This window comes from Myotis myotis, unplaced genomic scaffold, assembly GCF_014108235.1.
Source record: "Myotis myotis isolate mMyoMyo1 unplaced genomic scaffold, mMyoMyo1.p scaffold_m19_p_24, whole genome shotgun sequence".
In the NCBI taxonomy this organism is placed as follows: domain Eukaryota; kingdom Metazoa; phylum Chordata; class Mammalia; order Chiroptera; family Vespertilionidae; genus Myotis; species Myotis myotis.
The window spans coordinates 427,600-443,901 of record NW_023416329.1 but is presented as its reverse complement, the minus strand read 5'-3'; the positions used below and the strand labels follow the sequence as shown (position 1 = coordinate 443,901).

Here is a 16,302-nt window from a genome sequence, read left to right as displayed (position 1 = left end):
AGTGAGAGTGACACCATTCTCGGCCCACTGGAGGTTTCTGTAAGCATCTTGAGGCCTGGGCCTGTGTGTACCCTTTTCATCTTACACTCTCAGATTACGACAGTGCCCAGAATAGAGTGGGTGCGCAAATATCCGTAAGTAAGTGGATATCTGCTTTTCTTCCTTTCCCTGTTCTAATACCTTATTTCATCCTCGTACTCCTGTTGGTTCTTGAATTTAAAAATTTATTTGCAGCAATTAGGTGATACCAAAATTCTTAGGAAAAAATTTATGAAAACTTACGTTGGGTCCAACACATTCACATTCCATTGCTCTGCTGCTGTCAGTGGCCCTCCACGCTCCCTCTTCCGAAAGGCTCTGCCTGTAATGTCTATTTTTTCCTATTTCTTTCCACATCCTAAACAGCCATTCCCAAGTATTACAGGGAGTAGCTTTCTCCTCCACCATCCTCTGCCTTCCCTTGCAGCCAGATTTCTTCCTCCTATTCCAGGAAATGGTTACATGTGCCTCACAAATCTCTGAGACACATTCTATAACCCTCAACTAACTAGGAGAGTGTCAAGAAGGGCATTTAAATGTCCCAAGATATTGCAGGGAATGGTGAAGAACAAGTACTCAGATCATTACTTTCAATCTTCCCAAAGGCTTAGCCAGAGTTAAAAAGACAAACAAAACCTACACTAAACTTGTGAAATATTTTTAATATAACATGCTTTGATTCCCAAAATCGCCACCTGACAAACTAGATGTTGCCAAAGAGTCCCACTGAATCTCTCCATTCCCGTAATCAACATCTTGTTTAAATATGTTGGGTTCTTGCTAAAAAAGAATCAAGTGTAACTTTTAAAAGAAAAAATAAAATCTTTGTTATTATAGTAAATGGTTTCCAAAATAATTTAAACTAGAATTCGTGCACTAATGGGGTCCCTCAGCCTGGCTTGCAGGATTGGGCCAAAACCAGCTCTCCGACATCCCCCAAGGGGTCCCGGATTGTGTGAGGGCACAGGCCAGGCTGAGGGTCCCCACCAGTGCACAACTGGGGCTGGGGAGGGATGTGGGAGGTTGACCAGCTGGGGAGGGACCGCAGAAGGGATCCAGGGTGTGTCCAGTACATCTCACTCAGTCCCGATCGGCCGGACCCCAGCAACAAGCTAACCTACCAGTCGGAGCATTTGCTCCTTGGTGGTCAGTGCACATCATAGCGAATGGTTGACCAGTTGACTCTGCCCCCTGGTGGTCAGTGCACGTCATAGCGAGCAGTTAAGTGGCCTTAGCATATCATTAGCATATTATGCTTTGACTGGTTGAATGGATGACTGGATGACTGGACACTTAGCATATCAGGCTTTTATTATATAGGATGAATCCATCAAAGTCCAAAGAACATAAAAATCAGGGAATAAACTCAATATTTAATATTAATATTTAATAGTTAACATTAAAGTGATTAAATAAATATATGTAACTATTCCTTTAAATAAATGCAACTGCTTTCTCACTAACTCCTAGGTAAATTTTAAAATTCTATCTTTTAAAGCAGCGGTTCTCAACCTGTGGGTTGTGACCCCTTTGGCGGTCAAACGACCCACAAAGGTCGCCTAAGACCATCCTGCATATCAGATATTTACATTACGATTCCTAAGAGTAGCAACATTACAGTTATGAAGTGGCAATGAAAATAATTTTATGGTTGGGTCACAACATGAGGAACTGTATTTAAAGGGCCAGAAGGTTAAGAACCACTGTTTTAAAGGAACTTTAACACTATCTTCACCTATTTCCCTAAACATATGTCTGTGTTCCTGCCAAAATCATGTCCTGACTTTGCCCAACTCTATATATGTATCTCCCATTTCAATCTGCAACTCCTCTCAGTTCTTCAGGCTCCTCAGGGTGCTTTTGGGGGAAGGAACCCTGGACTGAAAGTCAGCAGTCTGAAGTTAATAGTACTATTTCAGCCACTGGTTAATTAGGAGACTTTACTATGCCATTTAATCTCCCTTATCTATAAAACAAAGGTATTCAGCCAGGTGATTCTTATAATAAAGGATAACAAGGAAGCATAAAGTCTGGGTTTGTTAGGTACATTGGGCTGAAAATCTGACCTTCACTTCCCTCAAGATTACAGTGAAACTATCTCAGGAATATATTCAGGAATGTCTTGGAGTGTTTTGCACCATTTACTTTTGTCTGGTGAGCAGACCTGCAAGTAATCAATCGCCTTTTCCAGAAGAGTGAAGCTGAGGAGCCAGAGACGGTATAAACTCCCAGGAAGATGGGACTCCACACTTAATGAAGCCACACTCCACTCAGTGACAATGTTAGAAGAGTGTTGGGCCTGCGAAGATCCTGGAGAAACCTACAAGGCCCAACGCTCCGTCTTTCATTTTGCAATTGTTTCTAAACAAATAAGTTTCCACATCCTTTGACTTTAAAGAAATATTCCATCACCACTGTCTTCAATGAGCACTTGTTAATAGCGGAGTCCCCTTACTTGGTATTTCCTTCCCCAAATCCTTACTCTAGTTCAAAAGTCAGTTGATGGGAGAGGCTCACCAAACTTATGTTGAATAAATTAATTATCAGCATTATATTTATACAGAGCACACAAAAATTGTTAATTAGATGAAAAGAAATAACTTACAAACTTTAAAGGTCTACATCTAAGTTTTAAAAACTGGATTGCTGATTATTAACCATTATAGGTTCTTGTTCATTTGTGCTACTAGGATTCCACTGCCAAAATAAGACAAAAGAAGAGTCAAGGCTGGGTAAGTAGGCATTCTCTTAACAAGAAGTAGCTACCTGTAGCATATGCCATAGGATAAGGATTGTGGCCATCTGATGACTCTCTGGCTCAGACACAACCTGAACTAAGTTTAGAAAAACTCAGGTTAAATTATGGTCAGTGTATTCTAGCACTAACTATGTTTTGAGATGTAACCTTGAAAAACAACAAAGAAGGAAAAGCTGCATGGTTATTTTCTACTGTTTAGAACAAACCATTCCCTAACCATGTCTAAAACATAACCTTTACTGCCTATCTCCTACTGCATTTATACTTCCTAACAGCCTCAACATTTGAGAAATTCTAATAAAATCTATTTGAAAAATTTCAACAAAAAAAGAATACGTGGCATCATATATTTTCAGAGTCATTTGCTGCTAGAAGGAAGGCTGCATTTTGGACTTCTGTTTCTTTAAGGGTATGGGGAAATAATACTCTCATAAATATAGGCAATAAGAGAAGACTCGACACTCAAATAAAATGGGTTACAGTGTGCAGAATGGAAAAGCTATTAAATGCACATTCACTTATGTAAGACACACAAGAGAAGCTCTAGAAAGCACATAAACACCTAAGAGACAAGAAAAAGACAACTTAAAAAAAATTAACAGCCATGGCTGATTCAAAATTTTTAGAGATTTGAGTAAAAAAGGTGGAACAAAACAGCAAAACAGTAAATGACAAGAAAAGGGGTTAATTACTTACAGGAATTCTTCTCCAGGATGTTTGGGTATATTTATCGGCATATGTGCATTTTTCCTCTTTAGATTTTTGGTGGCAGTTACACCGAGTTGCCTGGACAAAAACACAGTATTTTATAGTGGTATAATTTTTCATACACCTATACATGGACAAAGTAATTAGGGTCTCTCTTAGGGGGTAAATAGTCTCCTGTCTTATTCAGAGATTGGGTCCTAGAGTCAGCTTACAATTTTGAATAGTTAAAATTACCTTTGGAGATCTCCTTTATTATCCATAAAACATACTACCTATGACTTTATACATATAGATGCAGTACTATATATATATATATAGATGTAGAATATATATAACAATACATAGCATCTAAAGAATACAATTGTAAGATTTTAAGTATTTCCCTAAACTATGATGCTACTACAATAACTGCAGCACAATTTCTTAAGTTCATTTTTTATTGGACTCTACTGGATATTAAATACCCCAGCCCACAAGTAAGATTGTCTTTTCACAGGTCCAGTGCTTTAAGCTCCTTTAATGATGTGCTGACTTTATTGGACTGGAAAACTTTGAAGGATCTCTGTCCTTTGACAAGATCTATCTGGGCATCTCAGTTCACAAATGAATTCTCTACACATGATTCTACTCAAAGCATACTCATTTAGTCACTTATACAACACAAAGTAATGTATCTATTGTGTAAACTTTGGTCTTTCAAATAATATCAAAATTTTTTACAAATAAAAAGACTGATAATGAGAATTTTTCTTCAGTGGGAAGTTGGAATATAACCTTATTATTTGTTAAATAACTCCAATAGAGGTAAGTATACTTTCTTGTAGGGATACTTATATAACAAATTCTTAACTATTGCATCAAGCTAAAATTACAAGTTTCTACTTTAAAAATAATTACCAATATTCAAAATTTATCTTAATTGCAACTGGATCATTCCAATTTCCACTTACAAAATACAATCTAATTAAAACAAAAAAAAAAATCTGTAAGTAGTGACATTTTCCATTTCTTGTAGTACAGACATATTTCCAATTCCTAAGAAATGAGACGGTCATTGAAACAAAATTCAATATATAATTGACTATTGAACAATGTGGGGTTTAGGTGTGTCAACCTCCTGTGCAGTTGAAAATCTGCGTATAACTTTTGACTCCCCCAAAGGTTTACTTACAGCCTTCTGTTGACCAGAGCCATAACAACATAAACAGTTGATTAACACATATTTTATATGTTATATGTATTATATACTGTATTCTTTTTTTAAAAAAAACTTTATTATTGAAAGTATCACACATATCCCCTTCTTCCCCATTAACCTCTTCTAGCCCACCGCCACCCCCACCAGGCCTTCACCGCACTGTCGTCTGTGTCCATGGGTTATGCAATTTGGTTGATCTCAGATGAGTGGATATATACTGTATTCTTATAATAAAGCTCCAGAAAAGAAAACAATATTAAGAAAATCATAAGGAAAATACACTTATAATACTGTATGAATTTACTGAAAACACACACAAAAAACTGTGTATAAGTGGAGCCATACAGTTCAATCCCATGTTGTTCTATTCAAGAGTCGATTGAAGAGTCTCTAGGTATTCACTGCAATAGGACTTTTCACATATATAGGAGGTGTGTAAAGAAGGAAAGATAATATAAAGCATTCATCTTAAGGCAAGCATATGACTTATTCTCTCTTGACTAGTGCAATTCTGGAAATAAGTTCCTCTCTGTGTCTGTGTGCTATCAGACGAAGAGTAAGATCTGGCAAGTATTTGAGTTTTCTATAATTCGGAAAACCTAGTTTTTAGTGATATGCTTTTCATTTCCAACAAAGATTTTCCTTGGCGTGTTGGTATTCTTATGCCATTATGTTCTTGTTATCCTGGCCTTGTATATTATTAGAAACTAAATTATATTTAACTTCGAGAGAGTGTATATGTTGTTTCCATATGGAACTATATCTGAATCTGTAACCACTAGACAATTATAAAGATTCTACTCAGCATCATCCATGGAGGAGAACCATTTTCTTAGAACACTCTTTACAGTCTCTAATAGACAGCTGTACTGGTACCACAGTCTGATAATCCAGGTTCCTGCTGCTATCAGAGGAGAGAAAACACCTTGTTCTCAGCTCACCAGTACTCACTTCTTTAAAATCACATTAAGAAAAGACATCTACCCTTTATCAATAAAATGATTGTAAATTGGTGAATTTAAAAACCCCAAAACATAAGGCCACTGAAAATGAATGGACAAAGATTTTCTTTTTACCTTGAATATTTACTATTTAGACTGTAAGTTAAACCACATACTTTTAGAGTGCACATAATCTAAAAATAATATAATAGTGCAACTTTGGAAGCCAAAAATAAAGTCAAATTTAAATTCTGGCTTTAGTTTTATATTGCTCAGTTTAAAAAGTCTTCACTTCACATACTATATTATAATACTTACAAGCTGATGTTCTAATAGTTGGATTTTTTCATCTTTTTTCTTTATTTCCTCTTTAAGTTGTTTTATTTCATTTAATAAATCTTCATTCTGAAACATTACAAAAAATTTAACATGAAGTATTTAATGACATTTAAAATACTCTAATGAGAAACATTAAATCAATGATGAAGACTGAGCAATGAATGATTCATTCATTCAAGGTAAAAATTCTTCTTAAATATTCCAGCTATCAGCCTATAAAAGGAACACAAAAAACAACAACAAACAACACATTTTAGTGTTCAATGAATTCATAGTCTAATGGAATTTGACGTGTAAACAATGAACAATAGCAGCAACAGCTAACGTTCATTGAGTACTCAACAGGTGCCAAGAACTAAGTACTTTTAGGTATCAAAGCATTTTATCCTCACTACAACCCTGAGATAGGTACTATTATCCCCATTTTACAGACTAAAAAACTGGGACACAGGCTATATAGTACAACAAGTTACACACAAAGCAGTAACTCCAGCTAAATTTCAAGGGATGTATAAGATGTGCCTGTCACTGAAAATGAAGGGCACAACAAGCAGAGGGAACAGCATAATTAAAGGAAGAGTTATTTCATGGCTGGTTCCAAAATCAGCAGAGCCCTGGCTGGTGTGGCTGTTGGCTGGGCGTAACCCTGTGCACCAAAAGGTTGCCAGTTCGATTACTGATCAGGGCACATGCCCAGCATGCAGGTTTGGTCCTAGGTAGGGGGTGTGCAGGAGGCAGCCAATTAATATTTCACTCTCACATGGATGTTTCTCTTTCTCTCTTCTTCTCCCTTACCTTTTCACTAAAAATAATAAAAAATCTTTTAAAAAGATTATTTTTTGAGAAGCCACTTTTCTGAAAACTGCTTAATCAACTTAATCTATAAGAAATTCATAATAGTATTAAATGGAAATTTATTGTCAAGTTAAGCCAGAATCCTGTTATATTTTTAAATATAAAGTATCATTACCCTATAGCTAGCCTATTTTGTTCACTACTATTCAATTACCCAGAAATACATACTGAGGAAGTAGTGCAAGCAAGGATATTAGAATATATATATGTACTAGAGGCCCGGTGCACAAAAATTCGTGCACTGGTGGTGTCTGTCAGTCCGGCCTGCGCCCTCTCATAGTTCAGGACCCCTCCGGGGATGTCTACCTCCCGGCTTAGGCCCAATTTGGGCCTAAGCTGGCAGTCAGACATCCCTCTGGCAGCCTGGGAGCCCTCGGGGAATGTCTGACTGACAGTTTAGGCCCACTCCCCGCTTACATCGCAATCAGACATCCTTAGTGCTTCCACCAAGGAGGTGGGAGGCTGCTCCACCGTCGCTGTACTCCCAGCCATCAGCCTGGCTTGTGGCTGAGTGGAGCTACCACTGTGGGAGCACACTGACCACCAGGGGGCAGCTCCTGCATCGAGTGTCAGCCTCCTGGTGGTCAGTGCGTGTCATAGCACTGGTTTTTAAATTAGGGTCAATTTGCATATTACCCTTTTATTATATAGGACTAGAGGCCCAGTGCACAAAAATTTGTGCACTTGGGGGGTAGGGGGGGTCCCTCAGCCTGGCCTGTGCCCTCTCGCAGTCTGGGACCCCTCGGGAGATAATGACCTGCTGGTTTAGACCTGCTCCCGGGTGGCAGAGGGCAGGCCCATCCCTAGGTGCAGCCCCTGGTCGGGCTCAGAGCAGGGCTGATTGGGGAGTTGGGGCGCCGCCCCCTGTCATGCACAGAGCAGGGCGGATTGGGAGGTTGCGATGCCACCCTCAGTGACGCTCAGGGTAGGGCCGATTGGGGGGTGGGGGCACCGCCCCCATCACACTCAAGGCAGGGTTGGTGGGGAGGTTGCGGCGCCACCCCATCACGCACAGAGCAGGGCCAATCAGCGGGTTGGGGAGCTCCCCCCTGTCACGCGCAGAGCAGGGCCGATCGGGGGGTTGAGGAGCTCCCCCCTGTCGATCACAGAGCAGGGCAGATCAGGGGGTTGGGGCTCCGCACCCTGTCACACACAGAGCCGCAGGGTGATCAGGGGGTTGGGGAGCTCCCCCCTATCAGGCACAGAGCAGGGTTGATCAGGGGGTTGGGGTGCCTTCCCCTGTCACGAACAGAGCAGGGTGGATAGGGAGGTTGTGGCCCCACCCCCTGTCACACACAGAGCCGCAGGGCGATCAGGGGGTTTAGGCGCTGCCCCGTCATGCTGATCCCGGTGCTGGGAGGCCTCGCGGCTCTGCTGATCCCAGTGCTGGGAGGTATATTACCCTTTTACTATATAGCATAGAGGCCTGGTGCACAGGTGGGGGCCAGCTGGTTTGCCCTGAAGGGTGTCCTGGATCAGGGTGGGGGTCCCCACTGGGGTGCCTGGCCAGCCTGGGTGAGGGGATGATGGCTGTTTGCAGCTGGTCACACACCCTTCAGGGTGGGGGTCCCTACTGGGGTGCCTGGCCAGTCTGGGTGAGGGGCTGAGGGCTGTTTTCAGGCTGGTGGGTGACGGAAGCTCCCAACCGCTCCTTTTTTTCTTTTTTTATTCTGGGCCAGCTTTAGCTCTGAGGCTTGGCTCCAGCTCTTAGGCCTCTGCTGCTGAAAGCAGGTAGCTGGTTTGTTTGGGTTCTATAATCGAAACACTGTTTCAACTCCAGCTCTGAGATCCCGGCTGGCTGAAAGCAGGTTTCTGGGGTTTTGTTTAGCTTCTATATTTGTAACAATGTTTCAAACTGCAAGCTCAGAGGCCGGCAGTGGCAGGCGGGGAATGTTGGAGTCCTCCGTCACTGAAGCAAGCAAGCCTCATGTTTGCTTCAAGCTGCCTGTCTGCCGGCCGTCATCTTGGCTGGCAGTTAATTTGCATATCGCCCTGATTAGCCAATGGGAAGGGTAGCGGAGGTGCAGCTAATTACAATGTTTCTCTTTTATTAGATAGGATGAATAATACTATCATGTTTCCAGAGAGAAAAACATGTAAGCAAAGGATTAGGATGTGTTGTCATCTCCTTCTGATATGTTAGGAACAAAAAGACTTGCAGTTTCTTTAACAAGAGATCAGAAACAGATATTTTAGAAAGACTTTCACATAGCAAGTAAGCATTACAATGAGGAAGAAAAGATTTTTTAAAATACTGCTATGTAGGTAGGAAGCAAGCCGCATAGGAAGTTTTTACCATAATGATACATTTGGGTTTGAGTCACATGCAAGGGAACGTTTGGGCAGATTCCAAGCAGAGACATTATTTGACTTGCATTTTTTAAAGGTCCCTCTGAGGTCTTTGGCATTTTATGTAGAGAGTAGAAAAGGCTAAGAAAGCAAGCAGAATGACCTGTTATGCAGCTATTTCTGAAATCTACACAAGAAATGTGGCATATGGAGAGGAAAGAATATCTGAGAGATAGCTTTTTGAGGTAGAACACATAAGATTTATTAATGGATTGGTTGCAATGTCGGAGGGAAAAGAAAAAAGTAAGACTGATTTTACATTTTTGGTTTGAACAAGTGAATAGATGGTGGCTCTTTCTACAGAGCTGGGTGAGATAGGAAAATAACAATTTGGGAAGGGGTGTGAAGAGATTAATCAAGAGCTTCCTTGTTCTCTGGCTTTTGTCAACTGAGCAAACTGGAATCTCTAGCATTTGATCTGACAGAGAGAGGAGAGAAAAGTCAGGTGTTTATTCCCTATCACATTTCTTTTCTGTTTGTTTGTTTTTAATCCTTACCTGAGGATTTTTTTCCAATGATTTTTAGGGAGAGTGGAAGAGAGAGGGAAAGAGAAAAATATCGATGTGAGAGAAAGACATTGATTGGTGGCCTCTTGCATAAGTCCTGACCAGGGCAGGGGACTGGGAGAAGCCTGTAACCAAGGTAAGTGCCCTTGACTTGGGTGAATCGAACCGGGACCCTTTGGTCTGCAGGCCAACACTCCATCCACTGAGCCAAACTGGCTAGGGCCCTATCTAAAAAAAATCTTATATAATAATAGGCTAATATGCAAATTGTCCCCTCAGGAGTTCAACAGACTGGGAGTTCGACTGCTTGCTATGATGTGCGGTGACCACCGGGAGCGGCACAGAATCAAGGAAGGCCCCGGCTGGCAGCTGGCAACCAGGGGAAGGAAGGCCCTTATTGCCGGTCAGGAATAGAGACCCTACCTGTGCATAAATTTCGTGTACTCGGCCTCTACGACTACTACTACTACTAATAATAGTAGAGAAACCAAGATGGCAGCATAGGTAAACACCGGAGATTGCTGCCTCGCACAACCACTTCAAAAATACAACTAAAAGATGGAATGGACATCACCCAGAACCACAGGAAGGCTGGCTGAGTGGAAATTCTACAACTAGAAGGAAAGAGAAAAGCATACCGAGACTCAGAGGAGGTGCAGTGCGGAAGTAAAATACTAAGATGTGGAGGTGCACGCGGAGCCGGCTGGCGGCTGAGGGCGTGGTTGTCGATTTCAATCGGGAGGGAGTCTCAGGCTCTGAGCTCCAGTTCTGGGCGAGTCTCTAGGGACCCAGACTCATGTGGGAGAAAGGGGACTGTCTGGCATCGGTCAGAACAAGAGGCAGCTTTCTCTCAGAGGGGCTTGCAGCGATTACCAGGACATTGAGAAGCAAAGCCTCTGAGGGCAGGACTGAGAGCAGCCATAACTGCTAGCCCCGCCCTGTTGATCCCGTGGGACCCGCCCCGCCCAAGCCCTGCAGGGAGGCTTTTGCTGGATAGCCTCAGGCAAAGGCTATATTAGTATCTCCCTAGAGATCCAGGAGCCAGGAAACCAAGAGGTCAGAGTGGGACCATCCAGTTTGCAGCTCCATGGAAACATAAAGGATACACTCGGGGCAGACTCAGTGAGCACCAATGCCCCACTGAAGCAAGTCTTGCCCCGCAGGGGTGTCTCCAGCACAAAAGTTCTCCCACTGCAGACACAGCTGATTCTCACAGCCAATTGGCCTGGAGGCCAATTCCTCCCAGTGATACCTACAACAATCAAGGCTTAACTACAACAAGACTGTGCACAAAGACCACAAGCAGGTGCACCAAGAGTGTCCTCCTCAGGTAATTGGGGAGGCTGAACCACTGGGGCCTAGAGGACACTTAGCACAGAAAGCCACTCTATCGACACAGGGAAGCATAAAAAATGTGGAGACAAAGAAAAAGGACACAAATGACAGAAATGGAGGAAAGCAAACTACTGGATATAAAGTTCAAAACCACACTTTTAAGGTCTTTCAATAATTTTCTAGAAGCTGCTGATAAACTTAATGAGAGCTAAAAGAAATCTAATGAGATCCTCGAGGTTGTGATAAAGGACCAACTAGAAATTAAGCATACACTGACTGAAATAAAGAATATTATACAGACTCCCAACAGCAGACTAGAGGATTGCAAGAATCAAGTCAACGATTTGAAATACGAAGAAGCAAAAAACACCCAACCAGAAAAGCAAAATGAAAAAAGAATCCAAAAATGCGAGGATAGTGTAAGGAGCCTCTGGGACAGCTTCAAGTGCACCAACATCCAAATTATAGGGGTGCCAGAAGAAGAGAGAGCAAGATATTGAAAACCTATTTGAAGAAATAATGACAGAAAACTTCCCCTACCTGGTGAAAGAAATAGACTTACAAGTCCAGGAAGCGCAGAGAACCCCAAACAAAAGGAATCCAAAGAGGACCACACCAAGACACATCATAATTAAAATGCCAAGAGCAAAAGATAAAGAGAGAATCTTAAAAACAGCAAGAGAAAGAAACTCAGTTACCTACAAGGGAATACCCATACGACTGTCAGCTGATTTCTCAACAGAAACTTTGCAGGCCAGAAGGGAGTGGCAAGAAATATTCAAAGTGATGAATACCAAGAACCTACAACCAAGATTACTTTATCCAGCAAAGCTATCATTCAGAATTGAAGGTCAGATAAAGAGCTTCACAGATAAGGAAAAGCTAAAGGAGTTCATCACCACCAAACCAGGATTATATGAAATGCTGAAAGGTATCCTTTAAGAAGAGGAAGAGGAAGAAAAAGGTAAAGATACAAATTATGAACAACAAATATGCATCTATCAACAAGTGAATCTAAGAATCAAGTGAATAAATAATCTGATGAACAGAATGAACTGTTGATTACAAATAGAATCAGGGACATAGAAAGGGAATGGACTGATTATTCCTGGGGGAGAAAGGGGTGTGGGAGATGCGGGAAGAGACTGGACAAAAATCGTGCACCTATGGATGAGGACAGTGGGTGGGGAGTGAGGGCGGAGGGTGGGGCGGGAACTGGCAGGAGGGGAGCTATGGGGGGGAAAAAAGAGGAACAAATGTAATAATCTGAACAATAAAGATTTAATTTAAAAAAAAAAAAAATAAAATGCCAAGAGCAAAAGACAAAGAGAGAATCTTAAAAGCAGCAAGAGAAAGAAACTCAGTTACCTACAAGGGACTACCCATACGACTGTCAGCTGATTTCTCAACAGAAACTTTGCAGGCCAGAAGGGAGTGGCAAGAAATATTCAAAGTGATGAATGCCAAGAACCTACAACCAAGATTACTTTATCCAGCAAAGCTATCATTCAGAATTGAAGGTCAGATAAAGAGCTTCACAGATAAGGAAAAGCTAAAGGAGTTCATCACCACCAAACCAGTATTATATGAAATGCTGAAAGGTATCCTTTAAGAAGAGGAAGAAGAAGAAGAAGGTAAAGATACAAATTATGAACAACAAACATGCATCTATCAACAAGTGAATCTGAAAATCAAGTGAATAATCTGATGAACAGAATGAACTGGTGATTATAATAGAATCAGGGACATAGAAAGGTAGTGGACTGACTATTCTTGGGGGGAAAGGGGTGTGGGGGATGCGGGAAGAGACTGAACAAAAATCATGCACCTATGGATGAGGACAGTGGGTGGGGAGTAAGGGAGGAAGGTGGGGTGGGAACTGAGTGGATGGGAGTTATGGGGGGAAAAAGAGGAACAAATGTAATAATCCGAACAATAAAGATTTAATAAAAAAAATTTTTAAAAAAATAATAATAATAGTAAAAGAAAAGAAAATGCTGTTATGTATACTTGAATTGGAAAACTCTATTATTATAAAAAAGATTTCCAGTTGAAATTAAAGTTTAGGAATTTGCAAAATTCATAAATCAAGACCAAAAAAAGACAGATTTCGGATCATAAAAGATATGTTTTAAGCTTTGTGGCAAATGATGCTATTAAAAATGATGAATATATTTAATTACACGCAATTTTAAAGCATATATACAATTGCCATCAAAGTTAAAAGTTGGAGAAAACCTAAGCAAACATGGCAAAGGGTTTATATCTCAGTATACTAAAAGCCTGTTGAAACACATAAAATCATTTTCTAGGCTCTAAAAGACAGAGCCAGTTCTCACAAGCATATGCCATTGGCAAAATGTTCTGTTTAACTTGTTGAAGAATGTAAATTAAAGTATTAAAGATATTATTTTGTAGGTGTTAAATTTGAGAAAAATACCCAATGTGATTAACAAGACTGCAGGAAAATATGGCACATTATAAGATACCACAACAGACAAACACATGGCTATCCCAGAGTCATAAAAGTACTCGCAGTCTTTGACTTGGTTATCCCACTTCTAGGAATCATGCCAAAGAAAACTTTGAGAAAACTTACAACAAGGTATTATCTGAAAGTTTACAAATGTACATCTGTCCCATAAGGGAACAATTGAAATGCAACTTGATGGAGTACTAGACAGCCATCACTCAGTCAGTGCTAAGTTCTGCCACTGATGGAAGAAAGAGTCCCAAAATTAAATCAAAATACAATTAGTAATAACATTGGTAAGCAACATGTATACAGCACTCATCATATGACAGGCACTGCTGTAAGGAAAAATCCTTTTTACACATAAAGATAAGCAAAGGAGAATACAACAGGGGATGGGTTAACTCCAGGAGAGTTTTAAAGGATGGGTAAAATGTTCTGAAGACACAGAAGTGTGGCAGGCCTTGGATTTTAGGGTAAGCGATTCTAAATATTGCAGACAATACAGAGATGAGGACAAGCACAGCACATTTGGAGAACTACAAGTGGTGCCACTGCACAAAAGCTGTGGTGGGGGCAATGTGGTTAATTACTAGGCAATGGCCAGATCAGAGGGCCATGAGTATCAAGTATGGCCTAAGCCAGGGAATGACATATGAATTTGCATTTGAGATGTCTTTGACAGCTGTTTTGAAGACACATTTGACAACATCAACAACAAAACTAGGCTAGGGAACTTATAATCAAGATGTAATACTCCAGACAAGTAGGAGCCTGATGCACAATGGTGATAATAGGGGTGAGAAGGGAGAGGAGAAAAATCAAATTAGAAGATTTTGGTGATTCACCGCATGCGAGAGGAGAACACAGAGGAGCAGTCAAGAGTGACATCTGAAGGAGTGACATAGAAGAATGGCAGCTTAACGGCAGGTCTTTTCCTCTCCCCCTGACATTTCAACAAGTTAACCACCTATAATTCAACAAAGAAATCCCTGCTCAACATTACACGCATGCCTGAGCGACTGTGCACTGAGACAACTAAAGGTGGGCATCCGGGAATAAGTGGAGAGATGAGAAGGACAGCGCAGAGGGCCCTCAGACACAGCCCTGCGGCCGGTGGCTTGGCTGGGAGAGGGGAGGAAGCAGGCAGTAGCAGGTGCTTCCTTGGGTCAGGAGGAACAGAGAGCTGTGGGGGGCAGCCCAGCAGGGCCAGCAGCGCGCGCGTGTGTGTGTGTGTGTGTGTGTGTGTGTGTGTGTGTGTGTGTGTGAACAGAAGGAGGGGAGGGGAGGGGAGGGGAGGGGAGGGGAGGGGAGGAGAGAGAAGAGAAGAGAAGAGAAGAGAAGAGAAGAGAAGAGAAGAGAAGAGAAGAGAAGAGAAGAGAAGAGAAGAGAAGAGAAGAGAAGAGAAGGCGCGCAATGATGGGAGAGAATCATTGATCAGAGGCCTCCTGCACACCCCACACTGGGATTCAAGCCCACAACCTCGGCATGTACCCTGACCCGGAATTGAAACATGACTTCCTGGTTCATAGGTTCAAGCTCAATCACTGAGCCACACCCCGACTGTACTGTCTTAAGGAAGCCAGGGAGGCTCAAATCTAGGAGAACACAGAGGTAAAAATCTTGCGATTCGGGCACCATCTACAGGAAAATAGTAGAAAGACTTCTTCAGAGATAAATGAGAAAGCAAAGGAGGACAGCAAATACCATGAAGGGCTGCAGTAATGACAATGACCAGAAAGAAAATGAAAAGTCCCCAGAAAGCAGGTCAGAACACATGGAAATGTGATATAATCTTGACAGATTTCAAGATTGCAGTTCTGAAAATACTCAATGAGATACGAGAAAATAATGACAAACAACTGAGTTCATTCAGAAAACAAATCAATGAGCAAAATGACTACTTTACCAAAGAGCTTAAAACTTCAAAGAAGAATCAATCAGAAATCCTGGAAATGAAGCTGCAATTAAGGAGATTAAGAGTGAACTGCTGCAGCCCATCTGTGCAGCTGCGCTGTTGCTGTCTCCAGCTGCCCAGCCTGGGGCTACAGGGGCCACAGGGAGCTCGCCTCCAGTGGCCAGGGCAGCCCAAAGTGCGAGACCAGGCTATCACCTTGCCTCACTTATGAACCTGCTGGAGAAAGAAGCTAAGTGCTGTGAGAAGAGAGGAGATGGGAAAGAGTTCAGAAGGCCTGGAAAGAGACAGGTGGAAGAGGCACTGGGCAGTTTACTAAAATAGTGGGCTTTAGGGTTAATCCCTCTGACCATTCCAGCACAGACCATTTTCCTCAAGAAATGTCAAATGGAATGTGAGGAAAGAGGAAGAACAACTATTCCTACCATGTATCTCCCGTCACCTTTGTGAAAAGTTCAGCTCATGCACAATATTTTTAGACAACAACACTATTTGTTAGTAAATCTCAGAATCGCCCTGCAATGTGCAGCATTAGCAATATATTCCCACATAAAACACAGGCCCAGCCCCTGGCAGAGGGGCTCGGATGGACAATGGGCGCAGTTGGACAGGATAAAGAACCTGTGCACCCAGCGAAGAGAGGATAATGGAGCAGTGAGTGCTCCCTAACACTTGAGGTCATGACAGGATTTGGGGTAAGTGGCCAGTCGGGAGATCATGTTGACTCCGACACCCTAGAGGACTTGGAAGCGGGCCGCCATTTACGGTGTGACACAGCCACAGTGGGAGCAGCTGCGGACCTGGCCTCCAGGGGCCAGACACCTGAGCTGGACTCCCCAAGCTGCCACCCAGTAATCCAGCGATCCAGAGATGGCAAAGCCACCAT

General features: G+C 42.0%; 1 protein-coding gene across 8 annotated transcripts in view; it reads right to left on the bottom strand.

Moving 5' to 3' along the window:
- CCSER2 (coiled-coil serine rich protein 2) overlaps positions 1–16,302 on the bottom strand; it is a 235,106-nt gene that overhangs the window by 27,121 nt on the left and 191,683 nt on the right. For all 8 annotated transcript variants that reach the window (XM_036355913.1, XM_036355912.1, XM_036355914.1 and 5 more), the window contains 2 exons: positions 5,963–6,049; positions 3,494–3,583 (listed from right to left, as the gene is read on the bottom strand). In XM_036355913.1, the coding sequence (XP_036211806.1) occupies positions 3,494–3,583; positions 5,963–6,049 (177 nt within the window). Of the gene's footprint in view, positions 1–3,493; positions 3,584–5,962; positions 6,050–16,302 lie in introns of those variants that run through there.